This window comes from Strigops habroptila, chromosome 8 (genome assembly GCF_004027225.2).
Source record: "Strigops habroptila isolate Jane chromosome 8, bStrHab1.2.pri, whole genome shotgun sequence".
NCBI classification, from domain to species: Eukaryota; Metazoa; Chordata; class Aves; order Psittaciformes; family Psittacidae; genus Strigops; species Strigops habroptila.
In genome coordinates, this window is record NC_044284.2 from 13,917,801 (window position 1) to 13,931,544 (window position 13,744).

General features: G+C 37.2%; 1 protein-coding gene across 5 annotated transcripts in view; it reads right to left on the reverse strand.

The window, feature by feature from the left end:
• The window catches only part of CAMSAP2 (calmodulin regulated spectrin associated protein family member 2), an 89,122-nt gene that overhangs the window by 9,263 nt on the left and 66,115 nt on the right, over nucleotides 1–13,744 (reverse strand). For all 5 annotated transcript variants that reach the window (XM_030496154.1, XM_030496152.1, XM_030496151.1 and 2 more), the window contains 7 exons: nucleotides 11,228–11,321; nucleotides 10,104–10,197; nucleotides 6,396–6,466; nucleotides 5,827–5,896; nucleotides 2,619–4,830; nucleotides 1,363–1,499; nucleotides 592–812 (listed from right to left, as the gene is read on the reverse strand). In XM_030496154.1, coding sequence (XP_030352014.1) covers nucleotides 592–812; nucleotides 1,363–1,499; nucleotides 2,619–4,830; nucleotides 5,827–5,896; nucleotides 6,396–6,466; nucleotides 10,104–10,197; nucleotides 11,228–11,321 — 2,899 coding nt within the window. The remainder of the gene's footprint in view (nucleotides 1–591; nucleotides 813–1,362; nucleotides 1,500–2,618; nucleotides 4,831–5,826; nucleotides 5,897–6,395; nucleotides 6,467–10,103; nucleotides 10,198–11,227; nucleotides 11,322–13,744) is intronic.

The window sequence follows — 13,744 nt, forward strand, 5'->3', positions numbered from 1 at the left end:
CAAAAAGGATCACTGAGCAGTCTGGTTACTTTTTCTCCAATTGTAAATAGGCAATAATTTTTCCAATCAATACTGCAGTAATGTGGTATCCTAAAGAATGCCACATTGTTCCATGTGACTAGGGCTACATGCAGTAGCTAAGTGAGCAAAATAGAAAAAATATGAAACATAAAATTTACTTTTTATTTTCATTTTGTCTGCATTGAGTGGAAGTTTAAGTACTCTTACCTTATAATCACCATTTTATTAATTGATCTCTTAGCTCCCAACTGTTATTCATTCTGAGCTCTACAGGTATAAGAAGAGATTAGTGAAGAATACATGGGCGTGTATGAAACCTGCAACACACGTTGGTGCTTCCACTGGGTTTTCATACAGTTAACCTTGTTGTTTGTTGATATATGCATGCATGCATAGCAGGTAAGTGACACTCATCTTTTTGTTTCTATTGGCAGATTTTGCTTTCCAGTTTAGTCACGTGCAGCTTCAGCTTAGCCCAAGACACTAACAAATGCACGTGCTTGTTAGTACCAAACCCCAAGCTGGTGTTTTAGCATGAACAGACTCTTTTTCCACATGAACATTTGTTACCTGGTGGACCTTTGATTGGCGTCTTAGGTGATTCAATATGATCTCTATGAATAGATTTTGGACGTGGCTTTTTTTGTTTGATTGAGAGGGAACGTGGCTTTATGACAGTGTCCATGTCTTCCATAAGCTTTAACTGCTTCCTTCTCATATATTCCTGCTTAATAAATTCTCGCCGTGCTCGTTCATCCTCCTTTTTCTGACGTTCTTCTTCTGTTTTTCGTCTAAAACAAAAAAATCAAGTAAATTCAGCAGTAGAAACTTCCCAAATTAACAGTTTTAGCTAGCACAGTGAGGACAACACAGCCATCACATTTTTTCAACTTTAAAGTTCTCAGACAGCAGTAAGAGGAACTTGCTTTTACAATTTTCAGATCATTTCAACTTTTGGGCATACTTTTACTAGTAGAATCAAAACCATGTTTATTAACTTGACTGCTGAGTGAGCATTTCGCATTTGTGCAGAAAGAAGCCCAAAGTGATACTCTCCCCCTCAGAATATAAAGTACAGGGCAGGGGAGAGCGCTGAGGAACTTCACCCAGGCCAACAGGGCACATGCGTCGAGCCTGAGCTACAGACTGATGCCACCTGCTGATTTTGCAAGGCCAGCTGGCATGTGTCTTCCAGCTGGGATCCTCAGCACATCTGGCTCTAAGATTAAATATCTTGGATATTAAGATGCAATTTTTTGACATGAAGTTATGCTTTTAACTAAACCAGACATTTTTATGTTCACTATTACTGATCATTTGGATCAGGACGTGTAGTTTTACCTTGTCTCTTCCTTCTTATGTTCTAGTTCTGCTTCCAGCTGCTGCTTTCGAAGCAGAGTCTCTCTTTCCCTTCTCAAACGCTTCTCCAACAATGCTGCTCGTTTCATTGCCATATCATTTTCTGCCTTTTGATCATCCTAGCAGCAACAGTATTTGAAGGAAAAGGATTCAAAAATATTCAGATCTCTGAATTCAGCAATGGATTTTGCCAAGTCATTAGACACTTAATTCTATACACTGGGTTGCAATATCATAACATACTTATGCAGTATTTGAAACAAATTTATTTTAAAAGATTTTTCTTAAGACTATTAAAAACTTTTCATAAAAGAATTTTTCCTTCCTAAGTCAAACATAAAATTCAGCTCCAATAGGAAAAAATCTATTAAGTGAAACATTTTAGTTTACAGTCAGATCCCACACTGCATAAACTTCTGTATTCAGCTTTGGAAGACTGTATGTGGATAAAGATAATTTATCACAAAAAGCAATAACTATTCAACATGTAGAAATAACTTATGCTGATCAAGCCAGGTGTTATGTTAGAACTGAGGAATGCTTCCAGACAAGCAAGACGCATCTCAGATGTGTGACACAAGATTCTGAGGTATTCCAAGATGGAAAATCAAAATCTTGATGGCTTTCAGTGTCTGTCCATTATAGTTAAATGCACAATACAATGTGCATGATAGTTAAAAGCCTGTCTGAATATAACTCTTCAGAAAGACAACAGGGAGTGCTCCCAAATACCACCTTCAAAGGGGAGTTTTGGAAGACTGTACTTCCTTAGCCAGCCACGAGAGGTAAAAGGGCTCTCCCAAGTGCAACTTGGAGACATTCGACATTTAAAAAAATGCAGACTGTTATGTACTTCAAATACTTTCAGTTAAGTTTGGGGATAGGTTGGGAAAGTGACTGTGAAATGTGAGCACGTTTGTTTCACGTCACCAAAGCTTATGTTAAAAAGAAATCTACATTCAGCATTCATCTTCCTCACCAAAACCTCCAAGCACTCTTCCCCAGCTATGAATGGAAAGGGATACTCTGGCATGCTCAGAACTGCAGTACAGTAGAATCTCACCACTCTTATGACACCAAATTAATCAAGTGCAAAAGATATGCCTGCAAATTTAGAGTTGCTGAACTATCTGCTTTGACTTCAACAGAAAATCATTACAGAAATCTGTATCTTAATCAAGAAGTTCCCTTTCAAAGGAAGCTTAATAGCAGACATACACATCCACTAGTTCTCTTACCTTAAAAAAGAATCCACAACACACTTTCTGGTCATCCTCAAATTGTTCTCTATCACTCTCACCTTCATATTTCTCAACAGATACTTCATTTTTTTCTGGTGGCTTCAAATCTGACAGGGAAACTTCAATTAAGTTAGCTGTTTTGGGAGCTGATGGTGGTAGAATCGGTTGGCTTAGCTGATCTTCATTTGGGGTGAGGCAGACAGTTTCTGTGATAGGCTGAGATAATACTTCAGAAACATTAGATTCTATAGGCTTAATCTCCTTTTCCTCCAAATTCTGTTCACACTGTTTCAGCAATTTTGGTCCTTCTTCTTTTGGTACTTCTTCTGTAGGCTTGACTTCCTTTGAAAGATTTCCCCTTAACTGAGGTTCACTTATTTGTTCACCATCGTCTCCAAAGCAAACAAATGATCTAGTCTGAATGGGAACCTGACTTGGAGAAAATCTCCTCAAACGTGGAAGACTATCCACAGACCGCGGGGCAGTCAAGGTACGATTGAGAGGTGTTATTTTCAGTTCATTTGGCCTAGGAGTCCTTTGCATTTTAATGTGAAAAGAGGCATTCTTCCTGTTGGAAGACTGTGGAGATTGATGTGTAGAGCGAGGAGATTCCTGTGAGAAAGGCGCAATGGGAGTCGGGGTTCCTGTTTGCCTTGATGAAGACTTAAAGTCCCGAATCTGCTTCTGAGGAGAAGGCTGAGGAGGAGAAATAACCCAAGCCTGTTGCTCTCTCATCTGCATCAACATCTCCTGTTGAAGGGATAAACGCTGCATTTCTTGTTGCAAAAAGTGTAGAGAAGAGTTTAGTTTTTCAATAGATTTTGTATATTCTAAGATATCTCCTTCATTCAAGTTTTCTTCTGAGGGGCTTGCTAAACTCCACTGCTTTTCAGCATCCATAGGAGTAGCGGGAGATTTGAACCATTTGCTATGAGAGTTTTCAGGGTTTTCTTTTATTAAATCTGAAGTCTTACTAGTTTGCTCATCTGATTTTTGAGTTTCTTTGTCTTTCAACTGATTATTGTCAGTGAAAACCTTCTCATCTTCAGCTCCTGCTGCTTCTTCTCGGAGAGGTGATACTCCATCACCTTTCTTTTTCACAACATTAAGAAATGCCGTTCTTCCCATCTTCTGACGCTGCTTTGTGAATGCAGCTTCAACTTTCTTCTTCTGTGCTTCAATGGCTCGCCTCTTTTCCTCTAGCTTCATCCTAAGATGTACCATTTCAGAAGCCAGTAACTGTGTAGTGTCTCTTCCTTGAGGAACAGACGCCTCCTCGGGAATATGAGTCCAAGCAACTACATGAGGGATGTTCAGCTCAGAACCTTCTGGTGTGGTTTTCTGAGAACTACTTCCACTGCTTCTACTATCTGTGTGATTCAACTTCCTGAATTTCTGCTCTGCAAAGCTAGTCATTTTAACCCCCGAACTTGAAGAAGCGCTGCTACCTGCCTGTGATTTAGTACTTACTGAGCTGGGGCAGGGACTTAATTGATCCCTGTGATTGCTAGCTCGCATGTCATAATCCTGGAGAAATTTAGATGGTTCTTCCATGTCAGAGTCCATGCTTACAGTATAATCTCTCAAAGAAGAATCCTCATCCATCGTCTCTGGAATATCTTCTGAAGGGACATGTATTCCAGTATCTACTTCTGTAGTGTCAGTCACAGGACTTAGAGCACCTTTTGTGTCTGTAATTACATCAGCAGTAGACTGATTTGGTTTTATGTTTGAATTCAAGATGCTCATTTCCTGATTGTGAAGAAAGAACCCATTTGTAATTTGGTCTGACGGGATAACTCTGGGAGATTTTTCAGTGTTGTGAATTATCTGCAAAGCCTCTTCAATGCTTGGTGTCTCAATCCGATTGCCAAAATCATCCAGAACTGCCCTGTTTTGCAGAGCTCCATTTGGAAACCTGTAGTGGCTGCTCTCATTGGCATTTTTTTGATTTGTGTTAAGAGACTGATTGGCCTTTCTGTCTTTATGAGCTATTGTGTCCTTTTCCTCTTCAATATCTTGATTTTCCTCTTCTCCATTTACTGGTTTGAAGGACAGATTTTTTCTAGTATGCTTTGGCATGCGGTTGGTGTTTAGTGTAAGGCCTTCATTGCTCACAGATCTAGTAATTCCTTTGTTTGGAGTAGATACTGGAATGCTTTTTTCTTTGTCAAAAGAAATGTCAAATGAAACTCCATGCAATGATGACCTAGTAGAGATTAAAGAAAACTGAGCAACTCATGATTATTACTACTACTGCTACTACTGAAACATTCATATTTGGGTTTAAAATTACTTTAAGACTGTAGTATTAAAGGCACTGTTAGGTATACTAAATTTTGCGTAGCTTCACATACAATATAATAATTATACATATACATAGACATATTTGATAAATATAAATAGAATAAATAAAAATGCACAATAAAATGGAAAGTAACATTTTCTTCAGAGATAGCCAATGCTTTTTATTATTTTGGAATAAATTCTGGGCATTTTAGGAAGATAGGGATTACCACAGTAGATCAGATGGAAAGTGTGAAGAGATGCAATTTACACCTACTGAATAACCCACCACTATAACTCTTACCACTTTAACTTTGGTTTACACCTGATAGATTGTTTATGACCGGCCTAACTAAAAACCAAAACATTCAGCCTGATTGTTATTACTATCCACAAAATTATACAAGCCCTGAGCTTGTATTTACTGAGCTCATTAGGGATGTTACTCTTACCACTCTTAGCTGATTGCAGTGAGTAAATGTGAGCATATTTAATGCCAACAATTCAAATACCTAATGCAAACAATTCAAACATATTGTGGCTGCCCCATCCCTGGCAGTGTTCAAGGCCAGGTTGGACGGTGCTTTGAGCAACCTGGTCTACTGGAAGGTGTTGCTGCCCATGGCAGGGGGTTCGAACTAGATGAGCTTTAAGGTCCCTTCTAACCCAAACCATACTATGATTCTATGATCTGAACTATACCTCATTTCAATGTAAAAAAAGGATGATTTATTTCTGATTGTTTCCTGTTACTGAGTTCTTAAATCATGATACAGTTTTCTGTTTCTACTTTTGCAAGTCACTTGAAAGAACTCTTATTACAGGATTCTGAAAATCCAGACTACTATGGAGCATTTATTACTATTTATGGCAAATAAATAATACCTTTTTAACCAACTCATACAGTAAGACTACTTACCTTTTTTCTTTGGGCCATGTCCCTACATATCCATCTACATAAGACATTGATGTGGACCTTCTGATGATTCCTAAGTGAAATTAAAATAGAACCGAAGATAACTGCTAGAAAAATGATTTTAACATCACCTTCTGTTACTTTAACAAATTAGTTTGCTTCACTACTTAGAACACTGCTATGACAAAAAAGTGTTTTTATATTGAGAATACAAGCAGAACAACTGAGTCAATTTCATCCTGAGTATATATTATACCCCTCATTCCTCAAAGAATTTACTATTAAAACAGATACAAATACAACTAAAATACATTACAAATGCTTGTTGTAAGCCATATTCTACATAATCAAAACAGAAGTGAAATTAACAGAAATACGCACAAGAGGTATGAACACAAACTTCTCACTCATACATTTTATAGATTACAGAACTCATTCATTAGCCTCTCCTGTAAAGCTCTCCCAGTAATTTCTGCATAAATAATGTTTGAATAAACATAAGCAAGATAGCAATTTACTCAGAAGACAACACCTTGTCTCATTGCCTCTTCCACCCATTTGTAAATTGTTACCTGGAACAGATGAATGAGGCTGCTGGGGTGTATGCAGTTGGTGAGATGGTGTATAAGTTGGACTTTCCAACCTATAAAGCAAGAGACATTAACTTAGAAGTAATACATCAAAAGCCACACTACAAAAGGACAACCAGACTTCATGTCCTGGACCAACACAAAGCCAGATATATTTTTTGTGACAGAGAAGAAAGTGAGGTGTAGTTCTCTCCTTGAAATATTAATTTATTCACTAAAAAGAAAACACTGTAATTACCTTTAACTGGACCTACTGCAGATAGATCAAACAGTCAAAAAAGTGTTTCTCCTACACAAGCAGCCACAGAGTGGCATTAGTTTTGTTAACATTTTGTCTCCCCATTTATTTCATGTGAACTGTCATTATTAGAAGATTCTCTTTTTCAGGTTTCATTTTAGCAAAAACCCCAAACATGATAAAAATGAGCCAGTTCCTGCTGGCCTCAGAACTGAGTATCAGATGCAGCTAGTATCACATACTTTTCATGCATCTCCCTTTTCACTTGCTTAGTGTGAAAATCCTACTTAGTGTCTGGACTGCAATATGCAGTAGAAATGGATAAAAGAGATTTTGTGACAGACATGACTTTATAAATACAAACAATATATTCATTACTAAACCAGTAATTACAAAGATTTCCTCTGTTTCTACCTACAACAGATACCTTTTTTTTTGCTTCATAGAGGAGGTCTGTAATAGACTGTGTTAATCCTGAATAGGATTAACATGATTTCATGTTTTGATGAAGGTGCTTCTTCAAGAACAAAGACACATGCATAAAGATGCATGCATTTGTATGTAAAACACTTTTAAAGAAGCCAGACTTCACAAACACACTGGATTAAATTCTTTCATGTTTTCAATTTTGTTCACCGAGTTGAAGAGCACACTCCCAAACTCCATTTTTTTTTAATCTGTAATTTTCAAACTATTTGTTTAGTGCTTTTATAGTTTATATACAGTGTGCTGTAGGAATGTTTCTAAAGAATATCTGTAGGAAGGATATTCACATCAATTTAACAAAAATAGTGTTGTTTGACAATCTACAAAAGCACCTTTTGGAAGTATATGTTAAATTACTCAAAACAGGTTCTCATAAACTCCTGATTTTTTTTGTGTTAATAAGACTACACACTAGCTACATGACATATCTTTTAAATAGCATTTGAGATTTCTGTGGAGGTTTAAAAATCACAGATATATCTCTAAGTTATCTTTAAAGAAAAGCATGCTTGCAAAATTTCATCCGGCAGCCTTTGAAAATTTGCTACCACAAAGAAAATCTATATACTTCATTTTCTCTCAAGAAAAGACTGATTTTGGCACCATGACTGTGGTTCCATGGCAACCTCAGACATTGTAACTGCTCGCCGCCACGGCCCCACTCCCTCCTCTGCGCTGGATCTGGCTCTCCACCCAATCCTCTGAGTCATTTGAACAAGCTAAGCCAGCAGAAAACCACTCACTTTTTCCAGCAAGGTTAGTTTTTTTCTTTGTGCACTGAAATGACAGTGTCAGACACTAAGAGGGGCAGGAATGCGCAACTGGGACAATGAGGAAAGCCAGGACCATGACATCCTGTAGGGAACCTGCAGCCTGCGTGTTAGATTCCTACCATCTGAGATAACTTTTTAGGCCCCTCCTTTGTCCTACAACGCAGTGAAGTATCATCAAGTTGGGTGAAGTACATTGGTTTATGAGGAAAGATACAGCTCTTTATACTATTGTAGGTTGTTCTCATAATACTCCAACACAAAAGCATATCCATCACTGATAGAGACACTAAAACAGTGCTGTGATAAGCTAGTACAATATGCAAAACACCACCCATAAAGGGTTCACAATGATTTTTACTGTATCTCAGGAAACATGAGCAATATTACAAAAGAGGTTGGTGGCAACTTACACAGTTCATAGTTAAAATTGGAACGGTAATGGCACTAAGGGTATTGTAAGTGTTTATGAGCTGAATTCAGATGCTTATTGTAAAACTTCCAATCAGTCCTTTTCAGTTTAGAGGCCAAAAACCATCTGCACAGACAAAATTTACACATTTAGAGAAAAGGTAGATTTATTTGGATGAAGAAGGTATGTTACTGGCAGAATTTGTAAGAGCAAGGATAAATGCATGGTTAAGGGCTTCAGCTGTGGGGATTTTTTTATGGTCAAGGCTACAGACAGACTTCTCTTGTGGTGTTGTACAGTATTCATTGACTAACTTCATTTACATTTAAAGAAAATCTTCTCCACAGTGATCACTACAGCACAAGAATAAGTATGGCACAAAACTTTTCAGTTTATTCTGGTTTAAAGTGTAACTGACATACGATTTACTGTCTTCATAGAACTTCTAAAAGATAAGCACTCAAGTTTTGTTCATGAAGGGCTCTAAAATGAGGACATCAGGTTGGAAGCTACATACAGTGATTTTTTCTGCAAACCTTTCTTTGTTCTGTATGACAGTGATAGCTACAAGCCCTTTGTTGGACTGCTTGCAGTGGCTTTGCAATGTGCAAACTGCCTTGGGAACTCCTGTTGCAAAAGATAGAGCCAAAACTGTTTCTTGTTCTCCTGGCTTTCAAGCTCAGTTTATACTTCAAAGGCTTTTTTTTACCCTGCCAAACAAAGATTAGAAAGAAGGCTTAACATGCAATTTCTGCTCCTTATCATAGGATTGTTTAGGTTGGAAAAGACCTTTAAGATCGAGTCCAACCGTCAACCTAGTGCTGCCAAGTCCACCACTACACCTAAGCACTGCATCTATACATCTTTTAAATACCTCTAGGGATGGTGACTCCACCACTTCCCTGGGCAGCCTGTCCCAGTGCTTGACAGCCTTTTGGGTGAAGAAATTTCCCCTAATATCCAATCTAAACCTCTCCTGGAGCACTTTGAGGCCATTTCCTCTTGTCCTATAGCTTGATACGTGGGAATGAGACCGACTCCCACCTCACTACAACCTCCTTTCAGGTAGTTGCAGAGAGCCGTAAGGTCTCCTCTGAGAAATGAATCAAAAGTATGATCAGCTAGAGAAGACAAGAAAACCAGGAAGTTTTTATGTTGCTTCCAAATCTGTAACAGTAAGACTAAAAATAGTATTTCACATGTATTTATAAAAAATACATATAATGCAAAACATTTAATAAAGCAGTTAGCTTTCCATTTGTGATGCTCACAAGACGTGGGAAGTTCATCATAGCATAATTGTCTATTTTTTGCCTATTTCACCTACATGGCACTTAAGTAACATAATCAGACCAAACTAAACCCATCACTCACTGGTTTTCTTGCCATTATCTCAGTTTACTTTCTCCACTTTTGGAAAACTTGCTGTGAATTGCAGAAAAATAGTTCTTTCAGAGCAGACTTGGTCAGCAGCCCCACATGAAACTGAAGAGAAGGAGGCCATGTGACATGTGCTGAATGGTAAGGGTTGTTTTGGAAAGTGGTAAGACAACAGCACGCTGTCCAAGTAGCAAACATGAACTGTACAAACATGAACACGTAGCCTGCCATGCAACAGTGGGAAACAGCTCAACTACAGCATCTTCGACATAATTCTACAGATTATGCTCAGGGGTAGTTCAACCCCTGAGCAGTGCAAAAAGGCAGCAAAAATAAATAAAAAACTGTGTTTGATTCTGAAGAGAAAAGATTGTGAAACGGTACTAGTGATTCTCTGACATTACCTGCCTACGAAGTCAGAACGGGATGGGCCATCCACATAGTTTCTTCTGTTAGCATTCAAGCTGTGAGCAGAAGCTGCATCTTTTGCAGGTTCAGCTGCCAGGAAGAACAAAGCTCAAGTTATTATAGTTCAGTATTCAGTTAAAATACACAGAAAACCTGTCTGAAATAATGTGAAGTAATGATTTCCAAAGATTTAAGATTTTTCATTGGTTCTATTATTTAGATTAAAAACCAGTCACTTCCTTTCAGCTCTACTTCCTCCCAAGTTCCATATTGGCACTATTTAAGAGAATGGAGAATAACAAAAATGACTAGAAAAGGCGAGGGAAGACAGATAAAAAAACCCCAAAAAAGAGCCACAAAACTAAAAACAAGCAAAAAAAAAAAAAAAAAAAAAAAATGCTGCTTCTGGAAGAAATTTTTCTGATAAATTTTTTTCCCCAAAACTCTTAGATTGATTTTTCAGCTAGAAAACAGTATTTTGGTCATATCCTAACTTAGTTAGTAATACCTAAAAGATTTAAATCAGATCTGTATGTGCTATAAAGCATATAAATTAAAAAGGTATAGAAGTCACATAATGAAAATCTCTTCCTGGCTCTTGGAGACACAGTCCCAGCCCTACAGTCCAGACTCTGCACTCATTAGCAGATGTGAAGATCTACCTGAGAGATGGATTTTTAAATTTGAGAATTTACTCAGGAGACTGTGCCTTTGTACCCATGCACAAAATGCAGTTTTATAATTAACTATCTGTCCAGTTTCCCCAGATTTACATTCCTTTCTCTTGGTATCTTTTCCTTGGCAATAAATTCTGTTCTTGGCTCCTTATTATGTTTGTAAACCCTGCATAAGCATAAATGGATTCCAGGCTTGTTTAGGTCAGGAAGATTTGCAAATGATTATACCACAACAACTTATATGAGTTTTTGGTAATAGACAACAAAATCTAATTATGATTTATGAGATGAGATGAAGATTAACACAAAGAAAGAATACTTTGCTCCTTCTTTAAGGGGGTTGTACGTTGCCAAATCCTGTTAACTAAAATATTTGTGAATACAATGGCAATCTGTTCACATATATATAAAACCCATGGATGTTAAAACCAATCCTTAATTACCTTGAGGATGCACAACAACACGAGGCTGTACGAATGACGGCTTCACCACTTCAAACCACCAGAACAATTCTGCCATGAACACCATGTAGTTGCTCTACCAATTAAAAAAAGAGAGAGAGAAATTTATGTTAAAACACAAGCCTGCAAATAAATAGACTAAGCAGCATTCTGGATATGCCTCTGCATTTCATCCAGGTTACAATCTCTTCTCTACTGATTTCTTAGAAAATGAGATCAGTAAAACTGATCTGTAGCACCAATTATCTAATACACAGAACTTGAGCAGATTTTAACTGTTTGGGTTGAAGTGTTTCATAATAAGCATATGCTCAGGCCTGATGTCTTGCAGAGCAGAGAGTACAGAATGGTTGCAAAAAGATGCCTGTGAAACAGATTATCCATTTCCATAAAAACCCAGAGTAGTAAAAAGCCCATTGTTTTTCAAGGCTAGGAATTAAATTTTTAACATTAAAAACTGTGGTAGCCCTTAGTTTTAGTATAGGAATTTTGAATCTGAATTAGGCTTTTGTGTCAAGTATGTGCTTTTTGCCACGTTTGTATAGATCTGCCTAAATTTACAAGTCTTTAATGCAAAACAGCATTTAACACTACCAGCAGTAGCACTTGTTCAATGCAGGTCAGAACAAGGTTTTAGCTCCAAGGATTTATGCACACTTCAAACTTTGTTGATGTATCTCCCTACTGTATTTTCTCATTACGCAGCTATGAAACACAAATGTGGGAGCCACCAGATTTAAATTTGGGGAAAAACAGGCGAAAAGGAAGAAACAACTGGTAACATGAACTGCAAGAACAAGAAGAAGAATCAATAGAGGGGAAAACCAGGCAGAAGCAGAAGTTTCTGCTGCAAGAATATATAATAAGGAGTGCAATAAGTCCAGCAGGGTTGTTGACTGGAGGCTGAAGAATTCAGAGGCCAAATGATCACAGTCCTAAGGTGCTGCATCCATATGGTTCAATGCTACTTCCTACCTAGAATTATCAACTGAATAAGATCAACGATCAACCAGGCCTGAGCTGGCTCTAGCAGGTGCACAGACTTGTCAGTCTTACAAAGTTTGAAAATGTAAACAATACAAACCTCTACTTAAGCATTAAATTGGGAAACTATAATTAAACAACTTTTTAAAAACAGTTTGTTTAAAACTCAGCGAAGAGTTTCAAATGACAGCAATGTCTCTTCTGAGTTTTGTGGCAACACAAAGAAACCAGAGCCAACTTCAAAAAAAGCAATTACCTAATTTCTTTCTTTTAAACAAAGATAAGGAAAAAATCTACTTATAAATAAAGGATACTAGTTGAGTACATGATATTAGATGGTATAGGACAGAATTCTTAAACCTTTTCACGTTAAAACCTATGGCTTGCCCTGGTCTTCTCTACTTGCTCTGGCTTCTGCCATTGCTGGACTGTTGTGGGAAACAGTATAAAGTGCCTCGTGGATGTTTGCTTTGAGCAAGGACAGCTGTAATTTTGGTTTTGGTTTTATTTTTTTTTTTAGAATGGATTTGGCTTCTACATTTTTGGTGTGACTGAAGATGATCTTCAGCATAGACTTTGCTATTATAGATGTTAACAGAGCAATGTTTATATACATTAAACATTCTCTTAGCAGAGCACGGGATATTTTCCTAATTTCCAGCCTTTTGTTAACAATAAGGCCTTCCTCTTGTCTCCAAGAAAACCTTGCTGCAGATTAAGAATTGGATTTGGGCTCCTTAAATAAATGCATAGAGTCTTTTAAAATCAGTTTAAACTTAAAATAATTTACTCATTCAATTTCACAGAACTCTGTAAGAAAGAGACCAACACACCAACACATTATTTCTTTTCTGAAGGATTTTAGAAGAATGAGGGCTATTAAATATCAGCTATCAAACTGCAGAGTTGTAAGAGTGTAGCAAATGTTTCAGCTGACAGTTCTTTAACAAAAATCAGACAAATTCTGAGAAAGTAAAGCCAGTGGTACACGGTTTCTATTTTAACTTTTTCTTTGTCCAGCGAAAACTTTTTCTGGTTCATTCAGGCTGCAAAGTCTGTAAGTCTTCTGTTGTCAATTCACCAGAGAAAAATCTAAGCAGAAAGATGAAACTTTTTGTGATGCAGTAAGAAAAAGAAGAAAACTGCTTTGTATTCAGTGATGGACTCATTAACTTTCCCTTCCATAACTACATAAACAGGCAAGATTGCTCACATTCAATATTCAACATTCAATATTGGAGCACACCTGGTATATGTCCACAAAGGATGTACTCAAATTAAAGATTGTATCTAGACTATGTAAAACTTCCATTTCAGACTTCTTTTGAAAGCTTCACTATGTTTTCAGTCCCTGAAATGTCTAAATCCATTGTTACTGTAACTTTGTTGCCTTAAAAATGCATACTCAAATCTTGGAGTGCGAGCAAATGTACAACAAAAATTATAAACAAAATGCCATTTTATTTCAGAAATAAACCACAGGGATTAGGGCTAAGAACATTTTTTTTTTTTAAT